Here is a 23,308-nt window from a genome sequence, read left to right on the forward strand (position 1 = left end):
GCTTTGAATTTGCTCCTTGTCCTGCCTGCAGGTGGCGCCTCTTCTCCCTGCTTTGAGACTGGTTTAGTAACCTCTGCTGAGTGAAACTTTTTACAAAAGTTTACTTATTACAATGTACAACAAGCTCCAAGATAACACTTCATTCTAGCTGTAGGTGGCGAAGATGTTATTCTGGCAGGGAATCCAGATGTTTAAATAGGAATGGAAGAGGGTCATCATCATCTCAGGTATGAGTGAGGAACGCTTACTTTTTGCCAGATTTCTTAATTCCAGCTGTGGCCAGGGGCCCCTTCCCCGCGGCCTTGGCTTTCAGCTCCTCCAGTTTCTTCTGCTCCTCCTTTTGTTTCTGCTTGAGAGCCTTATCTTCCTCGTCCATCTCCTTGGCCTGCTTCTTGGGCTGTTTCAGGGGCATCTTTTTGCCACCTTCGTGGCCCGACATGGCACCCACAGACAGCCCCTTCCCAGACTCCTCCTTTTTTTTATGTGCAATGATGTTTTGTTTTCATGGTGTCTTGGGTGAGGGTGTCAGATCCCCTGGAACTGGACTAATAGACAGTTGTGAGCTGTCATGTGGGTGCTGGGAATTGAACCCAGGTCCTCTGGAAGAGCAGACAGTGCTCTTAACCACTGAGCCATTTCTCCAGCCCCCTACATGCTGTCTCTGATGCACTGTCTAGACCTAACGGGTGCAGAAGCATTGCAATTATTTGTGGAGTTATTTGTGTACACATCCATTCCTTTCAACACCTTCCTGAAGTCCAGATCTCTTATACACCTCTGGGGCTCCTCAGGGCATCGGAAACCAAGACACCATGGCCTGTGGATCCCTTGTAAAGGGAGCCCTCTCCACCAAGTGCGTTATCTCTGGACAGCACTATAAGATCTTCCATCTCTGGGTCTTTTCTGATTGAAACATTCTTTGCTTTCCTGACGTCTCTCTGCCCCAACCCCCAGACTCTCTTCCTCTTGGGGTAGATCAGTTTCCTCCTTTTGGGCTCCCACAGTCCCCTGGGCTCTCTCCATCCTAGCCCAGAGAACTGCGGGCTGTCCCTTGCTGGGGGTGCCTGTCCACTGCACTGCCAACCCTCTGAGGACAGGGTTCAGGACTCTTGTGGACAGTGAGTGATGTATTTCTGGGTCACTCACTGGAGAGTTACAGAGTAGGCTTTCTTTGGAGGATCCTGAAGTGGGTTTAGCATCCAGTACGCTTTTTAAAGGTCTGGTTCTTTAGTATTCAGGCATCTGTACTGGCCCCTCCTTGGGGTTCTGACAGGATACACCCTCAGCTGCTGCCAGGAAGAGCACCTCCTGTGTGCATTCACTATGCTCCCTTTTAGAAGGGCCCTGCCCACCTCCCATCCTTCTCTTTCTTTCCTTTCCTTCTATGTTCCTTTCTTTCCTTCCTTCCTTCTTTCCCTCTGTCTCTGTCTCTCTCTCTCTCTGTCTCTCTCTCTCTCCCTGTCCCTGTCATCTGGTCTTCCCTCCCCATTTTCCCCTCTTTATGATTCCTTTTCACTAATAAAAACCCCTCCACTTGAATTCTGTTCCATGGCATCTTTCTCTCTGGGCCACTTTTTTACATTACGACAAGTCTTCCAACTTGGAGTACCCATGGGAGTGTGTGTTAGTTCTAATTATTCAATGACTTCCAGAAATAGAAGATACTCAACAAGTTACTTTTTGAGGGGGGGAGCCTGGGTTTCTCTCTCTCTCTCCGTCTCTCTGTCTCTGTCTCTCTCTCTGTCTCTCTGACTCTGTCTCGCTCTCCCTCTTTCTCCCTCCCTCCCTCCCTCCCTCCCTCCCTCCCTCCTTCCCTCCATCCCTCCCTCCCTCCCTCCTGGGTTTCTCTATGTAGCTCTGACTGTCCTGAAACTCACTATGTAGACCAGGTTGGCCTGGAGCTCACAGAGATCTTTGTAAGGGCTTTTCTTCAAGACAGAGCAGATAAACTTCTATGATGTGGTTTTATAGCCACAATAGCACTCTTACTATCATAAAATGCCCAAATGGGGCTACTTTGTAAAGAAAGTAGGTTTGTTTTTGGCTCACGGTCTGGAGCAATACCCCAACTGAGGCTCTGAACAGGGACTCATGGATTGATTATGCCATTTCATCCCTGGATGGATTTCGTTTGTTTGTTTTTAAACAGTGCCTTGCTATGTAGCCCAGACAGATCTGGGGGCCTACAGATCTGGGGGCCTAAATTTACAATTCTGTCTCAGTCTCCTGAATGCTGTGAAATTAGTGGTCTATGTCACCACTTAGTCAAATGGCTTTTTTTTCTTCCTTTTTTCTTTTTTGAGACAGGGTTTCTCTGTGTAACAGTCCTAGCTGTCCTGGAACTCACTCTGTAGCTTTGTAGACCAGGCTGATCTCTGCCTCCTGAGCACAGAGATTAAAGGCGTGTATCACCACACCGGCTTCAAACGGCCTTCTTGCTAGTTGTCTCAAGACAGCCAGGACATCACATGGTATGAGACCAGAACACACTGTGTCTCTCTATTTCTATTTACAAACATCGGAACGCAATCATGAGGAATCCTAAACCTCTAACCACGTTCAAATGGGCCATCTCTAGACACTGAAGATTAACTTTCTGTGCTCTTGTTTAACATAAACCTTTGGGAATTAAATTCTTAGCCTGGTGGTGGTGACCACTGCCCAGGCCTTTAATCCCAGCACTCAGGAGGCAGAGGCAGACAGATCTCTCTGAGTTCAAGGCCAGCCTGGTCTAGAGTGAGATCCAGGATAGCAGGGGCTACACAAAGAAACCTTGTCTTGAAAAACTAATATATAAATAAATTCTTAGATATATTAGAGGATAAACTATTGTCAAACCTTAACAAGCCCAATTTTACTGGGCAGTGGTGGTGCACACCTTTAATTTAGGAGGCAGAAACAAGTGGATCTCAGTGAGTTTGAGGCCAGCCTGGTCTACAAATTTGGTTCCAGGACAGCCAGGACTGTTACACAGAGAAACTGTCTCAAAAAATAAAAATAAAAAAGTTTAACTCTTTAAAAGTCCCTATACCAGGGCCTGGAGAGGTGGCCCAGCAGTTGAGAACACTGGCTGCTCTTCCAGAGGACAGGAGTTCAATTCCCAGCACCCACATGACAGCTCACAGTTGTCTGTAACTCCAGGTCCAGGGCATCTGACCCCCTCACACAGACATGCATGCAGGCAAAACACCAATGCACATAAACATAAAATAAATAAATCATTAAAATGTTTATTTTAGGGCCGGGCGTTGGTGGCACACGCCTTTAATCCCAGCACTCGGTAGGCAGAGGCAGGTGGATCTCTGTGAGTTCGAGGCCAGCCTGGTCTACAAGAGCTAGTTCCAGGATAGCCTCCAAAGCCACAGAGAAACCCAGTCTCAAAAAACAAAACAAAACAAAACAAAAGTCTCTATACCGGACAGGCACACACAGAAGGCCCTATGGATTTCTTTTTTTTTTTTTTTTTTTTTTTTTTTTTTTGGTTTTTCGAGACAGGGTTTCTCTGTGGCTTTGGAGGCTGTCCTGGAACTCACTTGGTAGTCCAGGCTGGTCTCGAACTCACAGAGATCCGCCTGCCTCTGCCTCCCGAGTGCTGGGATTAAAGGCATGCGCCACCAACGCCCGGCGGCCCTATGGACTTCTTACCCCAAAGTAATCTCCAAGTTGAGAGGTGCAGATGCGGAGTGGAGGGGCGGGACCGAACCCTGAAACTTGAGCACCTGAGGCAGGGCTGGGAGGGGCCTGGCAGGGAGACAGCTGGGCATAGTAGCAGATGGGTTCCTGACGGGAGGAACTGGTCCTCACTCCTGGGTCCTCTTAGTGGGGAAACTAAGACACTGACAGTCTAGGGACTCTGGGCGTCAGAATCCAGGCTCATAGCCTTTGTGAAAGACAGATAGGGGTCTGGGTACCCGAATCTGGGTGGAGAAGCCATACGGACGTGTCAGGAATTTAGGTTCCCGGACAGGTCTAATGAGCGTCAGTGAAAAAAGCAGAAGACAAGTAGGCAGGTTTGACGGGGTGTTTTTATTGACTTTCTGCCCCCGGCAGGGGCCCCGTGCTATCCCGACAGGGAAGGACCGGCACACGTCCCCCAAAGCGGTACGTGTACTTGCGCCCACCGCTCTTGAGCACGATGTCGCGGCGGTAATAGTAGCGCAGACCTCGGCTCAGCTTCTCGTAATTCATTCCTGGCTTCCTCTTGCGCTCGCCCCACAGCCTGGCCACCTAGGAGGCAACAGAGCGGTCAGAGGGGCGAGCGGGGCGGGGCGGGGCGAGCGGGGCGGGGCCGAAGGCTAGGCCAGGCTGGTGGCTGGACCAGGGCTGTGTCTCACCTCCTTGGGGTCGCACAGCTGGAACTCGCGGCTGTTGCCCGTCCAGCGGATGCAGCTGCTGCGCGCCCCGTCGTGGAGCAGCTCCAGGAGGAACTGCCACAGCTGGATGGGACCTGCCATGGTACGAAGAGGCAGGTGAACGCCGGGCTTCCCAGACCCAAAGCACTTCGTCTGCTGCGGGACGACTCTGGGAGTCGGGGAGCCTTCACGTCGAAGGCTAAAAGGTTCGGGTTCTGCCACGCTAGGACCCAAGGGTTTAGCTCTCTGCCCCTCCTCGGGCGTCTGTGGGTTCGCATCCCTCCACACTAGAGACCCAAGAGCCAGTTTCCAGGCAGCCTGAACCCCATCTAGGAGATTCACGGGTTTGGTTCCCCCCCCTCGAAGACCCAGGAGTCCAAACGCTGCTCCTGTTTCCTCTTTCGTAACCCAGGGGCCCGCCGACCTCCTTGTCCCCTTGGTACCTAGGAAGTCACCAGTGTCCCCTCACCACCCCCCTTCCTTCCTTCCTAAGCTTCAAGGTACAGAACCCCGGCCCCGAGTTGCCAGTTTCCCAGATCTCGCCTTTTTTTAGTCTCCCACCACCACCACCACATCAAAGTGAGCACACAGGCTCCATCCCCACATCCGCCAGCCGTCACCTCCTCTGCATTTGCAGCCTCTTACCTCGGTGGTTACTTTTGGGGTAGCGAGCCACGCTGGCGCGATCAGGCTGCTGGCTGGATTTGGTGGAGGACGCGGAGACCGCGGGACCTGGGTACGCCTCGCGAGGGACGCTGCAGTCCAGCAGCAGCTCAGCGCCCCACGAGGCGGTGTGGTCCGAACCCGCGGACCCGCCCCACGACGCCCTACAGTCCGCACGCGCCTCCCCGCCCAGGCCATTGTCCCAAGAGGTGGCGCCACTGGTGCCCACGGAACAGTCCCAGCTGGCGGCGCTCCAGGCGGCCGCAGGGTGCGACCAGGAGGGGTCAGGGTGCGGTGGGCCGGTCGCCCCGTCAAAGCCAGCGAAGGGGGCGGGGCCCGGAGGGGCGGGGCCGGGCGTCTGCGAAGCGCGGCGGCTCCACGGGTCCGAGGTGTAGCAGCCCAGGTCGGCCCAGTCTCGCGACCACGGAAGGGGGTGAGCAGCCGGCTCTGTCAGGAGGAAGGGGCCTTAAAGTGAGGGGGGGAGCCCTGGAGTCTTGGTCCCCTGCATCCTTGGGAGCTTCAGGGGGCGTTGGCGCTTTATGTAGCCTTGAGGATGGAGGTGACCCCAAGGTCTAGCCCGGCTCCTCTGTAGACTAGGGGGATCTCAACTCTCAACTCCCGGAGTGTCAGGGTCTCCCGCCTCCCTTTCCTGCACACTCACCCGCCTCCCAAGGTACTTCCTCCTGCGGTAGAGCGGGGCTCCAGTCCAGCTCGGGGAACCCTGCGTCGGACAAGATAGCAGCTGAGTTAGGATGGTGTGACCCCACCCATGCCTCCTCCTCCCGGCCGGCCCCTCATGCCCTCTAAAGAGCCCAGCCTCTCCCATATCCCATATCCCCCCCCCCGCCTCTCCCATGTCCCCCAAGCCTCTCCCATGTGCCCCCGGCCTCTCCCATGTCCCCCCGGCCTCCCCCATGTCCCCCCAGCACCCGAGGGGTCCAGCCCGGCCTCCACCTTTCCAGCAGCTGTCTACTGTCATCGGTGAGATCGCTGTGTCCCCTTGCAGTGCCACTTCAGGGAAATAGAAACCAAATTCCGCTCCTTCTGCGGGCACACAGGGATGTTAAGGCCGGGGTCGTGGGTCCAGAGGCCTGCATCCTCTCGGACCCTTGCTTTCTTGCCTTGTCCCAAGCCACAGCAGCCTACCTAGTCCTGTCAGCTTGTCCCCAGGAGGCACTTCCTGCAGCGATGCTTCATCCCAGCTCCACAGGTCCATGGATGCTTGTTCTGCTTGCTCTGGTAAAGAAAGGCAAAGCCCCAAGGGTAAATGGACAAGCTCGTGACATTTAGGTACCCAGGAGTCTGATTGCAACCCTTGTTTCCCTCGGACCCAGGAGTCTAGACTTCTGCAATCTACTTCCCCAGGAAATGGAATTCTGGTTTCCAGTCCCTTCTCCCCCTTTCAGACACTTAAATTCAGGCTCCCCAGAGTCCTGGGAGTTCCCAGGTCCTCCCTGGCTCAGATACCCAGGCATGCGTCCCCAGTTTGTGGTGGCTCACCCCTGGCAGGTTCCTTCTCTCCTAGCCAGGGGGGTCTCAGCCCCATTTCATACCTTGCACCCTTCCCGGGGGGCCTGAGTAGGGGAGGGGGGAATTTTCCGAGACGTCAGAGCTGGGGGTCGCAGCCCGGGTCAAGTTGCAGGGATGGGGGCGTGGCCAAGCTGCACCCCCTGCTTTAGGGATGGACACTGATCCCTGCAACTGTCCCGTTTCAGGGATGAGCTGGGCTTGGAAAAGGCCGTGGGGAACAGGGGCAGGGCCGGGCTGGGGGTGCCGAGGTCTAAGGGGTGCTTACGGGGTAGTGGGGGTAGGGTGGGATTGGATAGGTTCCCCATCTTGAAGACTTGGTGCTGTGACATGAAAGGTGGCAGTGGAGGAGGGGTCTGGGGTCAGCTGGGCAGCTCTGGGCTTATCTGCAACAGGAAGAGGGATTTCCGGCCAGATGCCCCCTTCCCCTAGCATCAGCCTACGTCACAATCGGCAGGGTGACAGACAGCCAGATGGGTCGGGTGGGGGGCGGAATCCAACTCTGAGTCCCCTACTACTAGGCGCGGTTAGGGAGGGTCTCCTGAACAGTGGCAATCATAATCCAAAATAGCATCAGTGTGTTGTAATAATACTTAGCGTAACCCTGACGCTAAATGAGGGACTGCTGGGTCCCAGGAGATGCACAACAGGCCTTCATGTAATCTTCTTAGTAGGAGGAAGATGTTTTCATCCCAGGTTTATGAAGGGGAACATTGAGATATGCTTTCTCCCATTTCTCTTTCAGTCCAGATAGCTTGTTTTTTGGGGCTGTATCGGTCCCGGACCACTGGGAAATGTTGAGTATGAACTGAATTGAGTTATTGCATGGGACAATTTTATTTATTAAAATTATTTTAACTTTTGGCAAAGATTACTTGGATTGTGGCAATGGTAGGCTGGGGAAGATCTTTGTTAGAAAGTGAAAACGTTTAGGGATGGAATGTTATATTTGCAGCTTGCTTCAAATGATTCCAAAAAGAATCACATGACATCGGGCATATGCATACACAATATTTGGGACATAGCTATACCGAAAAGTGGGTGTGTGCTTGTTTCTTAAACTGAAACTCAGTAATTAGGGTGTTCTGTTTGTTTTGTTTTAATTTGCTAAGCCGGCAAACCTTAGCTTCTGTAAACTGGCCTCACACAATGTACATGTGCCCATTTTTCTAAGTACTTAGTAAATATTAATAGGTAAGTATTCTGTATTAAAATATGTGAGGTCCAGGCTGGACCGACAGCCTCCAAAACAATACAGAGAAACCCTGTCTCGAAAAACCAAAAAAAAAATGTGAGGTCATTTTAATATTTAATTTTAATATTAAGATTTTACTTACAAATAAATATTTGATACTGAAAGCACTTTTATTGCCAGATATGATAGCATATGCCTTTAACCCCAGCACTAGGGAGGCAGAGGTAGGTAGATCTCTAGATTTCTTTATTTTTGTTTGTTTGTTTGTTTGTTTGTTTGAGACAGGGTTTCTCTGTATAGTTTTGCAGGCTGTCCTGGAACTCACTCAGTAGACCAGGCTGGCCTCGAACTCACAGAGATCCGCCTGCCTCTGCCTTCTGAGTGTTGGGATCAAAGGCGTGTGCCTGGATTTCTATGCCAGCCTAGACTATATAGTGAGTTCCAGGCTAGTCAGGGCTACAAAGTGAGACCCTATTTAAAAAATAAATAAATACAAACATTTTTCTTTTTTAATAATTTAGTTATTATAGCCAGGTGGTTACACACCTTTAGTCCCAGCACTTGGGGGGCAGAGGCAGGTGGATCTCTGTGAGTTCAAGACCAGCCTGGACTACAGAGTGCCAGGACAGGCTCCAAAGCCACAGAGAAACCCTGTCTCAAAAGCAAACAAAAAATATTTATTTTTCGTGCATTGGCATTTTGCCCACGTGTATGTCTGTGTGAGGGTGTCAGATCTTGGAGTTACAGACAGTTGTGAGCTGCCACGTGGGTGCCAGGAATTGAACCTGGGTCCTCTGGAAGAGCAGCCAGTGCTCTTAAATGCCGAGTCAGCTCTCCAGCCCCACAACATTTTTCTTTATTTGCTCTACCCTTAGCTGTATCTCTATCCCATTACCCTTAACTCTAATGTTGTATGCGCACCAGGACGTGCGTGTAGAAGTCTGAAGACAGATTTGTGGAGTCAGTTCTCCTACCTTTACATCTTCCCATAAAGTCTTTGGTTTTTATTTGATTATTTTAATTTTTTCTTCTTTTTTTTCAGAATAGGGTCTATGTTGCCCCAGCTGGCCTCAGACTCGCAGACATCTGCCTAAATCTGCCTCTTGAGTGCTGGCATTGTTTGTTTGTTTGTTTTTGTTTTTGTCAGTGCTCACCCCACCCACACACACCTTGCCCCTTGGTTTGAGACAAGGTTTCTCTTTGTATCCTGGAACCAGCTAACTCTGTAGACCAGATTGGCCTTAAACACACAGAGATCCCCAGCCTACGCCTTCAGGACTAAAACGGTGTGTACCACCACTGCCTAACAGGTTTGTAGTGTGTGTGTGTGTGTGTGTGTGTGTGTGTGTGTGTGTGTGTGTGTGTGTGTGTGTGTGTGTGTACACTGTCAGAGGACAGAGGGCAGTAAGGGATAGTGTTCTTCCACCACGCAGATCCTGGGGATCAAACTCGGGTCATCACGAGTGGCCACAATCTGTCTCTCCCCACTGAGCCATCTCACTCACCTAACCCTTTGCTTTTTAGAGCTAGGGTAGCCCAGGATGGCCTCAAATAGAACTGTGGATCCTCCTCCTTCCTGGGTTCTGCACCACAATGCCTAGCAAATTTTTTAAAAAAAATTATGTGTAGAGTGTTTGCTGTATACCATGTGCATACCTGGTGCCCATGGAAAGAGGAAGGTGGCATTGGACCCTCTGGAAATGGAGTAACTGGTGATTATGAGCTACCATGTGGGCACTGAGAACCAAACCCAGGTCCTCTGCAAGAGCAGCCAGTGCTCTGAACTACTGAGCCAGCTCTTCAGCCTCCTGCCCCAAATCTTTGTAGCACATTCTCAATCTCCAGAACCGGCAGAGCCGCCCCCCCCCCATTCTTCAGACTTTTGGAGGGTGAGGGAGGCATCCCTGATCTTGTATTTTGCAGAAAAACTGAACCTCAATAAAATAGTCTTCTGGGTCCAGTGTTAAGTGAGCCCCAAGTCCCTGGGGGAGATCCCCAACGCCCCAATCCATCCATTCACCAGAAGCCTGAAGGGTCCTGGTGTCCTTGCTCTGGATTTCCTTTCTCTGAAGCTGGCCTCTCCTGTGTCCCTCTCCTCTGATTCTGGTCCCTAGCCCTGGATCCCTGCTGTACCCTCTGTCCTGTTCTCTTTGACAATCCTTTCTTGGGTTACCATTGCATCCCCTCCTCCCTTACTCCTTAAGTTTCGGGGACAAGGGGTTCAGGGTAAGAAGGACTGGCTGGTCACGGGGAGAAGGGAGTCTAAGGGTTCTGGGGGTTGAGCGGTCCATTCCAGGTGGCAGGGGACTAAAGGGCACTTCCTGCCAGGGAGGGAGGCCCTCACCTCCCGGGGCCAGACTGGAAAATGTGACGTCAGAGAGGGAGCTGTAATGTAAGGGGTGTGGGGACACAGGAACAGAAGAAATCTGACACCTCTCCAGAGGATCTTCCAGGGAGGTTGGGATTCTCTCTCTACCCTCCACGGAGACTTCCTTAATTTGTTCTCTAATTCAGAGTTCCGATGGGTGTCTCTGAGAGCCCTGAACTTCTGCCTTCTGGCCCGGGCCTCCCCAGCTTCTATAAGGTGGTAGGCTTGGGCATTTCCTTTCTGATTTTTTTTTCTTCTTTTGGAGACAGTTTCACTTTGTAGTCCTATCTAGCCTGTAACTTGATATGTAGACCAGGCTGGCCTCTAATTCCTAGTTTCTGCCTCTGCCTCCCAGTGCTGGGATTAAAGGTGCATACCACCACACCCAGCCAGTTTTTTGTATCCTGTGGATCCCTTGGCAGTTACCCTGCATAGACTATCACCTCCAGTGCAGGAATTCCATTTTGTGGGTTTCTGAGACAGGGTCTTGGTATGCAGTCCAGACTGGCCTTGAAGTCCTGGTCATCCTCCTGCCTCAGCCTTTTCCTTATGCATTGCCAACTCAAGCATCAGGGGTCTAGTGTCAACCTTTCACCCAGGTCTAGTTTGATGCCAATGCTTTGTCTCAGCTGCCTGGGCTCAGTGCTGTCTTCATAGGAACATGAGCCTCGGCCTGGCACCCAAGGTCTAGAGGACATTCTTTAAAGTGAAGCTAGGGATAGACCCCAGAAATGCAGACGGCTAACAGGTTTGGAGAGGGAATGAGAAATAGGGACTCAGAAGCCTGTTAAGAGATGCTGAATAGGGCTCAGCAAAGAAAACATCTCATGTTCCTGGATGTGGTTCACAACTGTACTCCAAGCCCTTGGGAGACTGAGGCGGGAGAAACCAGCATTTGAGGCTAACCTGGGCTACACAGCAAGAACTTGTTTTTAAAAGGGAGAACCAGAGGTGAGGAAGGTAGTAGAGTTTCAGCTAGAGATGGAAGTACACACTGGGGTTCCAGTACCTGGGGGACTGAGGCGGGTGTGCTAAGCTTGAGGCCAGCCTGGGCTACAAAGCTAGCTCATGGCCAGACTGCCTCAAAACACACCTCCTTGCTGGGCTGTGGCAGAAGGTGGATCTTTGAGCTCTGGGCCAGCCTGGTCTACAGACAGTTCCTCCTTCAGAATGCCTGTATCCTCAGGCTAGTTCCTGGGCTTCCCAATACACGGCCTGACCATGTGCAGGCCTGTCTGGCTTGGGGTCCATGGAGACAGTGCATCGTGAGCTCTAAGAGCTGTAGAAAATCACGGAATCACCAGCATTGCCTAGATCCTAGGACACATGGAAGCCTGCCATAATGTGTACTCTACAAGGGCAGGGCCTAGATACCCCAACACCCTACTTCAGTGCCAAGAGCACAGGCTGGTCAGAGATATGGACCCAAGCTAGGCTTGGCTTTGACCTTGCGGCAGGCCCTCTTCCTCAGACAGAAGGGGCTACACTAACCATGCGCTTGAGATTTTAGGAGGCCCGAGGGTAGAGGTAAGGCTCTGATGACCTAGTTAGTACATACAAGGTCCCGAATTCAATCCCCAGTACCCATACCCTTGGTGTGGTAGTACATGCATGTAATCCTAGAGCTCTGGGTCTCCCTTTTAAAAACAATTTCTTGCTATGTAGCCCAGGTTAGCCTCAAATGCTGGTTTCCCCCACCTCAGTCGCCCAAGTGCTTGGAGTATAGCTGTGAACCACATCCAGGAACATGAGATCCGTCTTGGGAGGTGGGGAGATGACTCATTGGGTAAAGATATTTGTCACCAAATCTGAGTACCAGTTTGATCCCAGGAACTCAAGGATGCTCTGACTTACACACCCCACACACATACACGAAATAAATGCTTAAACAAAACAAAACCAGAAGTAATGGGCACACACCAGAGGCTTGACAACGCACAACTGAATGTCTGCTGGGCAAACTTTCCAAGTTCCCTCTTTTGAGGTGGGGTGAGCCAAGCCTTGTCAGCGGACGGTCTCTAAGCCCAGGCAGGGTATGGAAATGAAGGTGAATTTATTGAAACTGGTTTTGGGACAGGTGAGCAGACAGCTGGATTTCCACTAACATCTGTAGGAAGGAGCTAGCGCCTGGCTGGGTGGGTGAGTGCCAAACCACAGACCCTATCTGAGGCCCAACTTTTTCTTTTCCTTCTGCTTCTTGCGGACCACGTCCAGGTTCCGGTCCTTCCACATGCTCTTGCGAAGCTTGATGGGACGGGAGCCCACGTACTTCCCTGCGGGAACGGAAGACCCCAGGTCAAACTCGGGAGGCCAGGCTGTGTCAGGTGTCTACCAACCACCCTGGGACAGGGACAGGCCTCACCCACCGTTCATCTCTCGCATGGCGCGCACATAGTCACTGGGGTCCTTGAAGCTGACAAAGCCATAGCCCTTGGTTTTGCCTGTGCGCTTGTCACGGATCACCTTAGCCTTAAGGAAGGATGGGAAACGGCTGAAGGCACGGGCCAAGATGTCATCGTTCACCTCATTGCCCAGGTCCCCGCAGAAGATCCGGAAGTCATCTGGGATGAGGAGAGAAGAGGTCAGAGTATCTGGGTGCTCCTCCACCCCTAGTCTCTGCCCCCGGGACCCTCAGTAATAACTGCCAATATCCATGCAGCAGTGGCCACCTTGTGACAGGCCACCTGTCAGGTAAGCACCAGGCACCAGAGACCCCCCAGGCCCTTCCCCACCGAGGCAGAGGCACCAACTGCTGCCTGAACTCACATCAAGCAGAGCTGGGACAAATTTGGGCATCTGGCTCCAGAGTCTCTGGCACCCTATTTTTCAAACAGGTTCTTGTTATGCAGTAGCCCAGGCTGGCCCCCCAAAGCTGGGACTACAGATGTGAACAACCACACCCAGCCAGAGTCTACATCTTAACCTCTAAGTGAATAAATAGCCTTTCCTCACCTACAGCGGTCATGCTCACTTCCGCAATGAAGCCTCAACTCTGGCCCAGCTCTACCCTTTCTCTTGGTCTTCTGTGGCCACTCACCAGCCTTCTGGCCCAGCACCATACTCTTCCTCAGCTGGGCCGCCTCGGCCAGTCTGTTCTAACTCCACACTGACATGGTAGCCACTGCCTGCCCCTTCTCGGGCTTATGCCCAGGGCCTGCACCTCTCCTAGGCATGCTCTTAAGTTACTTTCTCCTTAGGAACAGGGAGGCAGCAGTCTTGGGCTGGGGTGAAGGGCGGTATGCTCTGTCCTCAGTCATGGCTGAAGCTGCCCCATGTTTTCCATAGTGATTAAAGAGATTTAACGAGCCGGGTGTTGGTGGCACATGCCTTTAATCCCAGCACTCGGGAGGCAGAGGCAGGTGGATCTCTGTGACTTTGAGGCCAGCCTGGTATACAGAGCTAATTCCAGGACAGTCTCCAAAGCTACAGAGAATCCCTGTCTCGAAAACAACAAAACAAACAAACAAACAAACAAAAAAAGATACTATTTACAAATGAGTTAGGCTACCCCAGGAAGAAATAATCTAACAACCCAGAGAGTGAGATTTTCTAGCAAGCTATTAACCCAGACACATATAACATATGTAAGTAAGATGTGGTGGCAAGACCACCTTTATTAAAAAAAAAAAAAAGTGGGGGCTGGAGAGATGGCTCAGAGGTTAAGAGCACTAACTGCTCTTCCAGAGTTCCTGAGTTCAATTCCCAGAAACCACATGGTGGCTCACAACCATCTGTAATGAGATCTGGCGCCCTCTTCTGGCATGTAGGCAGAACACTGTATATGTAATAAACAAACAAAAAAAAAAGTGTATCCACAAGCTGACCCCTCAGCTAAAACTTTTTTGTGAGGGTGAAAGGGTCTCACTATGTAGCCTTGGGTGGCCTTGAACACAGAGATCCACCTGCTTCTGTCTTAAGTACTGGGATCAAAGCATGCGCCACCACACCAGGTCAGTTAAACATCTTTGAGGGCAGGCACTTTCTCACTTCTTACAAGATCCACTCTTCCTACTGAAGTTGACCATCTGGACAAGGTCTGCAGGGGAGGTCAAGCAAGCAGAGGAGCCACCAGACCCTCCCCTGCCCACCTGGCTTTATGGCCACGAAGCTGGGCCAACACAAGGATGCTGGCCGGAATCTAGACACCCTCTCTCCCCAGTTCTCTGCATGAATGATGAATGACTACTCATTGCTTATGAGTTTAGGACTTAGCAGTTAGCTTCTTTCTTTTTGCCAAAAAAAAAAAAAAAAACACACACTTTTTTTTTTGAGACAGGGTCTCAACTATGTATCTATGTTTGACATGGAAGTTACTATGTAACCAGGCTGCTCTTGAACTCACAGACATCTGGCTATGTAGTGCTGGCTGGCCTGGAACCTGCTATGGAGGCCAGGTGGCCTTGATCTCCCAAGATCTGCCTGCTTCTGGAGTGTGTGTCACCATACCTGGCCTAAGATTTTTCTTTCTTTTTTTGAGACAGCGTTTTCCTGCCCTGGCTGTCCTCGAACTCACTCTGGTCTCAAACTCACATAGATCCACCTGCCTCTGCCTCCTGAGAGCTGGGATTAAAGGCGTGTGCCACCACTGCTGGGCTAGATTTTTATTTAAGTATGTGTGCATGAGTCTGTGTGTAAGTATACATGTGAGTGCTGGTGTCCCTGGAGTCTACCAGAAAGAGTCAGATCCCCTGGAGCTGGAGTTACAAGCAGTTGTGAGGGAACTGAACTCAGGTCCTCTGCAAAAATAGTATATACACTTTAACCACTGAAGCAGCACTCTAGTGTCAACTTGTTTAATTCTTTCTCTAAAGTATTGGAGGTGGAACTCAGGGGCTCACACATGCTGGGAAGTGCTCCACCACTGAGTTGTATGCCTAGGCTCCATAGGCCAGTTTAATAAAAGAAACAGTAACTTCAGCACTTGGGAGGTTGGTGTAAGAGGGTGGTGAGTTCAAGACTGGCCTTGGCTAAGTAGAACACCAAAACAGTTACTGTTATTTTTCTATCTGTGCTGAAAAGTGTTTTGGCATGAAAGAATGTCTTTCTTAGGAGTGGATACTGAGGCACTGGATAAGGACATGAAGCTGCCTGCACACATGGGTTCAGTCCCTAACACCGCATAAACTCAAGAGTGGTGGCACACGCCAGCACGTCAGATGTAGAAAAAGGAGTCAGAAATTCAGACCTTACTTGGCTACATAATGAATTTGAGGTCAGTCTGGGCTACACAAGGTCTTGCCTCACAAAACGACAAAAGTAACATTTCACTTGTTTCAAACTATAAGGAATGAGGGGACAGGGCTCTGTGAAGGCAGCTCTCTCTGTGTGTGTGTGCGCGTGTGTGCAAGCACACTGTGCTCTCACCCAAACACACAGGAATAAAGTAAAAAGACGTTAACAGTGGAGTCTAGGCACCAGGCAGGCTATTCATTGTGTCACTGTGTGCTTCAAAACTGACACAGACCCCTTTGACCTTGAGCAGGCCAGATTCCCCACGAGTAGGCGTCTGGAAACTCTAGGTTCCAAGCTGGACATGGTGGCTCACACCTATAATCCCATCAGTCAGGAGACTGAGCCAGAAGGATTCAAAGTTAAGGCTTGCCTGGGTCACAGAGAAGGAGATCCTGTCTCCAACAAGACCAAACCAGAGCCCTGGAGAACAATTATGTCCACCATGTCCCCGAGGGGAGTCCTGCCCTCCCCCCGGCTCACTTTGGCCCACTCACCAGCATCCCACTCCAGCAGGCTGGGGTCCTCCCAGCTGCTCCCCGCTGCTGTGCGGATGCAGCGCTTCAGTTTCTCTGGCTTGCCTTTCTTCTTGTCCTCACCCAGCGGCTCCGGGACCTGGAGGGGGCGGGGACAGGAGTTGGGAGTCTTGTGCTCTGCAGCACCTGCAGCCCTGGCACCTCCCGTTCAAGTGCCACACGCGCTTCTAGATGTGGGATATGCGGGGGCCTTCCCCGTCTACACCTGCCGCTCTGCGGCCAGGGGACTGCTCTGTCTACACCTACAGCTCTGCAGCCAGGGGACTGCTCCGTCTACACCTACAGCTCTGCAGCCAGGGGCCTGCTCCGTCTACACCTGCCGCTCTGCGGCCAGAGGACTGTCCTGTCTACACCTACAGCTCTGCGGCCAGGGGACTGCTCCGTCTACACCTACAGCTCTGTGGCCAGGGGACTGCTCCGTCTACACCTGCCGCTCTGCGGCCAGGGGACTGCTCTGTCTACACCTACAGCTCTGCGGCCAGGGGACTGCTCTGTCTACACCTACAGCTCTGCGGCCAGGGGACTGTCCTGTCTACACCTACAGCTCTGCGGCCAGGGGACTGCTCTGTCTACACCTACAGCTCTGCGGCCAGAGGACTGCTCTGTCTACACCTACAGCTCTGCGGCCAGAGGACTGTCCTGTCTACACCTACAGCTCTGCGGCCAGGGGACTGCTCTGTCTACACCTACAGCTCTGCGGCCAGGGGACTGTCCTGTCTACACCTACAGCTCTGCGGCCAGGGGACTGTCCTGTCTACACCTACAGCTCTGCGGCCAGAGGACTGCTCTGTCTACACCTACAGCTCTGCGGCCAGAGGACTGTCCTGTCTACACCTACAGCTCTGCGGCCAGAGGACTGTCCTGTCTACATCTACAGCTCTGCGGCCAGGGGACTGCTCTGTCTACACCTACAGCTCTGCGGCCAGAGGACTGTCCTGTCTACACCTACAGCTCTGCGGCCAGGGGACTGTCCTGTCTACACCTACAGCTCTGCGGCCAGGGGACTGCTCTGTCTACACCTACTGCTCTGCGGCCAGGGGACTGTCCTGTCTACACCTACAGCTCTGCAGCCAGGGGACTGCTCTGTCTACACCTACAGCTCTGCAGCCAGGGGACTGCTCTGTCTACACCTACAGCTCTGCAGCCAGGGGACTGCTCTGTCTACACCTACTGCTCTGCGGCCAGGGGACTGTCCTGTCTACACCTACAGCTCTGCAGCCAGGGGACTGCTCTGTCTACACCTACAGCTCTGCAGCCAGGGGACTGCTCTGTCTACACCTACTGCTCTGCGGCCAGGGGACTGCTCTGTCTACACCTACTGCTCTGCGGCCAGGGGACTGCTCTGTCTACACCTGCCGCTCTGAGGCCAGGAGCCTGTGCTGTGTGGCAGCTCATGGGCTTCTGCTCTCTCCCAGCCCCTCCCTTAGGCCCCTCCCTGCATGTCCCCAGCTCACCTCTAGGGCCATGAGGCCAGGAGGTGGTTCGGGCCGAGGGGGCCGGGGCCGTGGACGCAGGGACAAGAGCTCAGGAATGCGAAGTGGAGGCAGCAGGCCACGCACCACCTCCAGTGGGAGGGGCAGGGGCTCAGGCTCAGGCAAGGGCATGGCTAGGGCCAGCGGGAGGCTGGGACCAATGACTGCCGGCCCAGCTGGGGCCCCTCCTGCTCCCACGGCCACCGCCGCGCCAGCTTCCTCCAGCCCAGCTGCTGCGGCCACTACTGCCTCTTCCTTCTCCTTCAGGCCCAACCCGAGGCCAAGGCCCAGCTCTCGAGGGGCGGCTGGCTCCTCCTGTGGGCAAAGGGAGGGTGTGAGGGGCGGGCAGCTCACAGGCTCACATCCACTTCCCCCACAAGAGTCTGGGAACAAAGAGGTATAGTCAGTTGGACACAGAAGAACACAGGGGACAAGGGAGATGGACACAGGTGACCGCATACAGGGATGAAGACAGGATCAAAGGAAAGCAGAAACACACAGAACTGATTCACAACAGCGTTTCTCTTTATGCTCTCTTCCACACAGGAGAAAGCTGAGCAAGGTCCACATGCCTCCACCCGCATCACTTGGGAGGCTGAGGCAGGAGGACTGACTGCAAGGCCCAGGCCAGCCTGAGCTACATACCAAGTTCTTGTCTCCAAAAGAGTAAAGAAAACAAAGATTTCTGTCACACAAAGAAATGAAACAACAGCCGGGTGGTGGTGGCGCACGCCTTTAATCCCAGCACTCGGGAGGCAGAGGCAGGCGGATCTCTGTGAGTTCAAGGCCAGCCTGGTCTACAAGAGCTAGTTCCAGGATAGCCTCCAAAACAATACAGAGAAACCCTGTCTCGAAACACCAAAAACAAAACAAAACAAAACAAAACAAAAAAACCAACAGAGGTAGAAAGACACAGAAGCAAGGTCGGGGAAAGAGAGACTTGAATGTGGTCACTCAGGCCTGGGAGCCCCCTGCCCACCGTGCTTTAACCACAGTAGAAAGACACAGAAGCAAGGTCGGGGAAAGAGAGACTTGAATGTGGTCACTCAGGCCTGGGAGCCCCCTGCCCACCGTGCTTTAACCACAGTAGCCGGCAGTCCTCACTTACCATGGGAGGTCTCAGACCAGCCATAGAGCCCAGGGGTGGTCCTGGGGCCCGAGCCATAGGTGGCAGCATCATGGGTGGTCCAGGAGGCCCAGGCAGAGGGGGTCCAACCAGGGCCTGGTGTGGGGGCCTCAGGGCCATAGGTCGGGGGCCACCTGCTGCAGAAGAGAGAGCAGAATCTGTCAGGGTGTTAGTGGGGGAGTCCCAGGGCTTGGGGGAAATTGCTTGGCAGGGATCATGACCCTGGCCCCTCACCTGCTCTCTGTAGCACGTGGGGGACGAAGGCTGGACGCAGGATAGGGGCCCTCTGAGGGGCCACAGCTGTGGGAGAGAGAGATGGGGGTGTCATGGGGGAGAGGGACACTTGGGACAAGGTGTTTGCGATGGTAATCTGAGCACCCAGGAAATCCTGGACAGGCTGGGGACCCTCCTGGGAGATGAGGTGGTCTTGCCATTGCTTTAGTCAGCAAACTGACTTGGAGGATTTCCTGTGGGCCCAAGCCTGTTGTTAACAGTGCTAGGAATCCGGCAGAACACAGGGTCCCAGTGAGCTCTGGGTCCAGGAGAGGAGGGAATCCATACACTGCCAGAGAATGGCAGCCCAGGTAGCTGTCAGTGGCCAGAGCAACCTGACCTAGCCAGGGTACTTGAGGCCTTCTGGAAAAAGCGACCCATGAGCTAGGATCTCAGGATAATTAAAAGCCAAGCAAAGTGTGAGTAGAAATATCATTGCCAGGGAGAGTATATATAAGGAAAACTTTCCCCTCAAGTATAGGTGATACCTCAGAGGAAATGGGGGTTTGGGAAATCCCAAGAGAAAGACTGGGAGGCATCAAAGCGGCCTTCCTGACTCAGCCATGGGATGCTCCTGAGGGCACAGTAGGTTACGGATCTGGGCAGAGTGACCAAGTCAGATTTTCATTTTGATAACTTACTAGAGAATAGACATTAACGTTTATCAGACATCACCAGATTAAAAAAGAAAGATGGGGATAAAAAGTCATGCCAGTAACGGTTGTACTCAGGAGGTAGTACAGGATTTATGTTTGACGCCAGCCTGAGCTGCACAGTAAGGTCTTATTTCTAAGAGTTAAGGGTTTGGATGTAGCTCAGTATAGAGTATGTTTGAGGCCCTGGGCTCATCCCCAGCACAACAGAAGCATAGCAGTAATACAAACACAATCAACAGAATTTTACACCCATCTGAGAACACCCCCCACCACACATAAGTTATATCATAAAAACCAAGTGTGTGTGTGTGTGTGTGTGTGTGTGCGCGTGTGCGTGCGCGTGCGTGTATGCGTACCTGAATGACCAGAGTGGAAAATGTGGGCAATGGCTGGTAGACAGGAAGGTTTGAAGATAACAGCTGAGTGACAAGAAGCAGAAAAGAGAAGGTTCCTTGACTTTCTCAGTAATGCTTGGAGTTCCTCAGTGTGCTATGGGATCAGGATCTGCAAGGGGCCAGGCCATGAAGGGTCCTGACCACTAGTGAGTTGTCTGGTGCTAATCTGGACAGTTTGTTATGTAATGCATACTATGTGACAAAAATCAAGAGTTCTGTCCTTCAGAAAGCTTGCTTGTCAGAGGAAGCAAAAGGTTGTTAAGCACAGTAAGCAAACTGGAGAGCTTGCCAGAAGGTGCTAAAAGTTGGGGAGACAATGAGGAGCGACAGCAGAGGACTAAGATTGGGGACAAACTGATCTGGGACAATCAGGAAGTACACGGTGCAGTGTGTACTGTCCAAAGACATCAGAGCAGAGAGAGGAATCTAGAGCAGGTTCAGGCAAGATTCTAACTCTAAGCTAGAGTGCCTGGCCAAATGTGGGGTCCTGGTGGTCCCCAACCTACCTGCTCGTCTCAGGAACATGGCTTCTCGAGCCTCGGGGCTGTCCAGGTGACTGCGATCAGCAGGGCCAAAGCCAACTGTGGGTAGGAGAGACAAGGATGGTGGGAGACAAGTTCTGGGCATCCTCCCTCCTTACCCCCAGCCTGACCCAGGCCCTCCACTGTTTCTTACCTGGGCCCACAAAAGGAGGGCCTCCCACCAAGGGAGGAACGACTGTGGCTGCAGCAGCTGCCCGGGCCTCCAGGGTCTGCTGGACCTATCGGGGAGAAGGGGCCTGGCTCAGTGCTGCTGATCAGCTTCAGCTGGCTCTCCCTGGCAGGTGGAGACTTTACCCCATGCTCTGTGGGGCTGGGCACCAGTCAGGCTCTGCTACGAGGTCTCTTCAGTGGGGCTCCTGGAGCCATACTAAGCATTATTAATATCTCCCAGGATCAATGTCTCTGACTCTGCTTCCCTACAGTACTGTCTCTCCTCCAAGGAATAACAAAGTCCCCCGATTCGTTCAGGGCAAGGCTGCAGATCCCATAGCACCATCTCAAATAACGTTCAACCTGGTCCTCCCTGTTTCCTACATCCATCCTAGCTGGGTTATTACCCTCTTCCCCTGTCTCCTAGAATTTACCCGTAACCGCACTGGTCTATTATCCAGATAGCCAAAGCCACCTGCTTAACCTGTAAGCTGGACCATTATCAGCCTCCTGCTCAGAATTCTCCAGTAGTTCATCTCAAAAGTCAAAGCAAGCCGGGCGTTGGTGGAGCACACCTTTAATCCCGACATTCTGGAGGCAGAGGCAGACCGATTCCCGAGAGCTCAAAGGCCAGCCTGGTCTATAAATCAAGTTTTAGGACAGCCAGAGCTGTTATACAGAGAAACCCTGCCTCAAACCCTCTTCCCTGCAAAAAAAAAAAAAAAAAAAAAAAGTAAGCCAAGACTCTCTCTCTCTCTCTCTCTTTTTTTTTGATTTTTTTAGACAGGGTTTCTCTGTATTGTTTTGGAGGCTGTCCTGAAACTAGCTCTGTAGACCAGGCTGGCTTCGAATCCACAGAGCTCCGCCTGCCTCTGCCTCCCGAGTGCTGGGATTAAAGGCGTGCGCCACCAATGCCCGGCAAGACTGTTTTTTCTTTTTTAAGCCAAGATTTTTAATGACCACAAAACCCTGTAAGATCCAGCTTCCGGCCGGGCGTTGGTGGCGCACGCCTTTAATCCCAGCACTCGGGAGGCAGAGGCAGGTGGATCTCTGTGAGTTCGAGGCCAGCCTGGTCTATAGAGCGAGTGCCAGGACAACCTCCAAAACAATACAGAGAAACCCTGTCTCGAAAAACCAAAACCAAAACAAACCAAACCAGAAACAAAACACCCTGCCCTTCTTACCACTCTGTAATCTCTTTCTCCCCACTAAAATGTAAATGACAAAGAAGCAACAATAGCTTTCTGGTTTTGTTTTCTCCTCGATGCCCCCTGCTTAGAACAGTGCCTGGTGCAGAGAAAGCACTCGAGAGCTGATTTTGATAATTCTTTCTTTTTCCTCAACGAAAGGGACCGAGCCTACAGCTTCGGTTTGCTAGGCAAGAGATCCATGGCCGCGCTGCAGCCCAACCCACCTAATGACTGTGAAGAAGAGAATTCACAAGTTTCCTTTGCCCCCATTCATTTAAATAGTCCTCCCTGTTTCTTCCCACTAATCATACGGAGCTGACTATTAACCACCTGGAACGTTATCAGTGAGGCTTGGGGATGATTTAACAAAAGTATACATTTTACTATTAGTTTTGTGGTGGGGATGGTGGGCTTAGAAACTAGAGCTATGCACAGGCTACGTAAGTTCTCCACCACTAGACCCGTGAGTTAGAAAGTTTCATGAACTTCCCGCCACCGCAGACTGGACGCCGTACAACAGCTGCTTCCAAAGGATTAAATACACTGTCTTGCATCCCGACTTCCTGGCACGTGAATTACTCGTCATGCTAATTACCGAGCCAGACAAACCACAGAGAAACCCTTGTTAGGATTCAACGCATTGTGTCCCCCGACTCCTAAGTCGTTAGCCCCCGCCTCACCTGCTGGTATGTGTTGGTGGCGATAATCGGGCGGATCACGGGAGCTGCAGGGACCTGCATGGCTTCCACCGTGGGCACCGCAGTTGGGATTCCGGTCACCGGAGCTCCCAGGACTTCTTGCTCAAACCTGAGGGGGTAGCGGGACAGACAACCACAGGTCAGGTCCTCTCACCGAGGCTGGAGCGCTGGGCGCATCGCGACAGCGCCTCCACCCCAGCCGAAGCCTCCCCGGCGCACGTCCCCATGCCCCGGGTTCCTCGGGTTCCCCACGGCCCCTCACGGGGGCCGCATCTCAGGCCTCTGAAGACCCGGAGGCTCCGGGGGTGGACTGGGTTCGCCCTGAAACCGCGTTTATTTCCCCTGCTCAGCAGGGCCTTACAGGGCCATCTCCGCCTCCATTTCTTTCAAGCGTTCCTCGCCGCTCTTGCCCGGGAGGCCAACACCAGGCCCCGGGACCACGGGCCCTCCCGCAACCGGGAGTCCCGGTGCCGGCCCCGCCCCTGCCATCGCTTGTGCCGTCGCCTCCACTGCTCCTCTCAGCCGCCGCCGGCGCGGATTCTACGGGCGAGTCCCCCTGGCTCCTCCGGGAGGGAGCCGGCCGCTGACGTGTAGACGGGCGCGACGGGCGCGCCGCGTGACGCAGGAGGCCCGGGACCCGGGCCAATCAGATATGGCCACACCCCGGATGAGTGCGAGCCAATCAGAGTGTCGGGATGGCCGGGAGGGGGGAGGACCCGGAAGGGCCGCGCGTCGGTTCGGAGCGCCTTGGAGCGGGAAGGCCACGCCTTCCCGGAGGAAGGTGGGCCAATGGGAGCGGAGTACGTCAGTCAGGCCCGCCCACCCCCGCCGTGGAAGCCGGAATTTGGAAGAGGCACGGAAATTCGGAGGCCCTTCCAGAAGTTTGTAAACAAGGCCGAGGCGCCGCCTGTCCCGGGGCGGGGGTCTCCCGACACC

The 23,308-nt window shown here is 52.9% G+C and overlaps 3 protein-coding genes and 1 long non-coding RNA gene across 8 annotated transcripts; 1 reads left to right on the top strand and 3 right to left on the bottom strand.

The window, feature by feature from the left end:
* Window positions 1–244: 244 nt before the first annotated feature.
* Window positions 245–463, bottom strand: LOC110343023 (translation machinery-associated protein 7-like). The gene has a single exon (XM_040735521.1). It carries the CDS (start codon window positions 437–439, stop codon window positions 245–247), a length of 195 nt encoding a protein of 64 aa, XP_040591455.1. The 5' UTR covers window positions 440–463.
* A 3,544-nt stretch (window positions 464–4,007) lies between these two features.
* Window positions 4,008–8,793, bottom strand: Etv2 (ETS variant transcription factor 2). 4 transcript variants are annotated; one of them, XM_040735510.1, is made up of 7 exons: window positions 8,712–8,793; window positions 6,162–6,251; window positions 5,970–6,059; window positions 5,677–5,736; window positions 4,998–5,462; window positions 4,335–4,447; window positions 4,008–4,227 (listed from the first exon to the last, which is right to left on the bottom strand). In XM_040735510.1, the coding sequence occupies exons 1-7, from the start codon at window positions 8,725–8,727 to the stop codon at window positions 4,027–4,029; spliced, it is 1,035 nt and encodes a 344-aa protein (XP_040591444.1). In that variant the 5' UTR covers window positions 8,728–8,793; the 3' UTR covers window positions 4,008–4,026. The 4 variants fall into 4 exon arrangements, with proteins under 4 accessions (XP_040591444.1, XP_021089590.2, XP_040591443.1 ...); XM_021233931.2 differs by lacking the exon at window positions 8,712–8,793 and adding an exon at window positions 6,811–6,977 and having other exon boundaries at window positions 5,970–6,056; XM_040735509.1 differs by lacking the exon at window positions 8,712–8,793 and adding an exon at window positions 6,811–6,975.
* A 3,348-nt stretch (window positions 8,794–12,141) lies between these two features.
* On the bottom strand, window positions 12,142–22,973 carry Rbm42 (RNA binding motif protein 42). Of its 2 annotated transcripts, XM_040735474.1 has the most exons (10): window positions 22,734–22,973; window positions 22,355–22,481; window positions 20,468–20,552; window positions 20,299–20,373; window positions 18,703–18,768; window positions 18,451–18,626; window positions 17,325–17,657; window positions 15,832–15,949; window positions 12,472–12,666; window positions 12,142–12,378 (listed from the first exon to the last, which is right to left on the bottom strand). In XM_040735474.1, the coding sequence occupies exons 1-10, from the start codon at window positions 22,859–22,861 to the stop codon at window positions 12,266–12,268; spliced, it is 1,416 nt and encodes a 471-aa protein (XP_040591408.1). In that variant the 5' UTR covers window positions 22,862–22,973; the 3' UTR covers window positions 12,142–12,265. The 2 variants fall into 2 exon arrangements, with proteins under 2 accessions (XP_040591408.1, XP_040591409.1); XM_040735475.1 differs by lacking the exon at window positions 18,703–18,768 and having other exon boundaries at window positions 18,451–18,605; window positions 22,734–22,972.
* Window positions 12,665–13,060, top strand: LOC121135987. The gene is made up of 2 exons (XR_005873101.1): window positions 12,665–12,796; window positions 12,940–13,060. It is a non-coding gene; the product is annotated as an uncharacterized LOC121135987 (long non-coding RNA).
* Window positions 22,974–23,308: the final 335 nt, after the last annotated feature.

The sequence above is a fragment of the Mesocricetus auratus genome, unplaced genomic scaffold, assembly GCF_017639785.1.
Source record: "Mesocricetus auratus isolate SY011 unplaced genomic scaffold, BCM_Maur_2.0 Super-Scaffold_100046, whole genome shotgun sequence".
Lineage (NCBI taxonomy): Eukaryota > Metazoa > Chordata > Mammalia > Rodentia > Cricetidae > Mesocricetus > Mesocricetus auratus.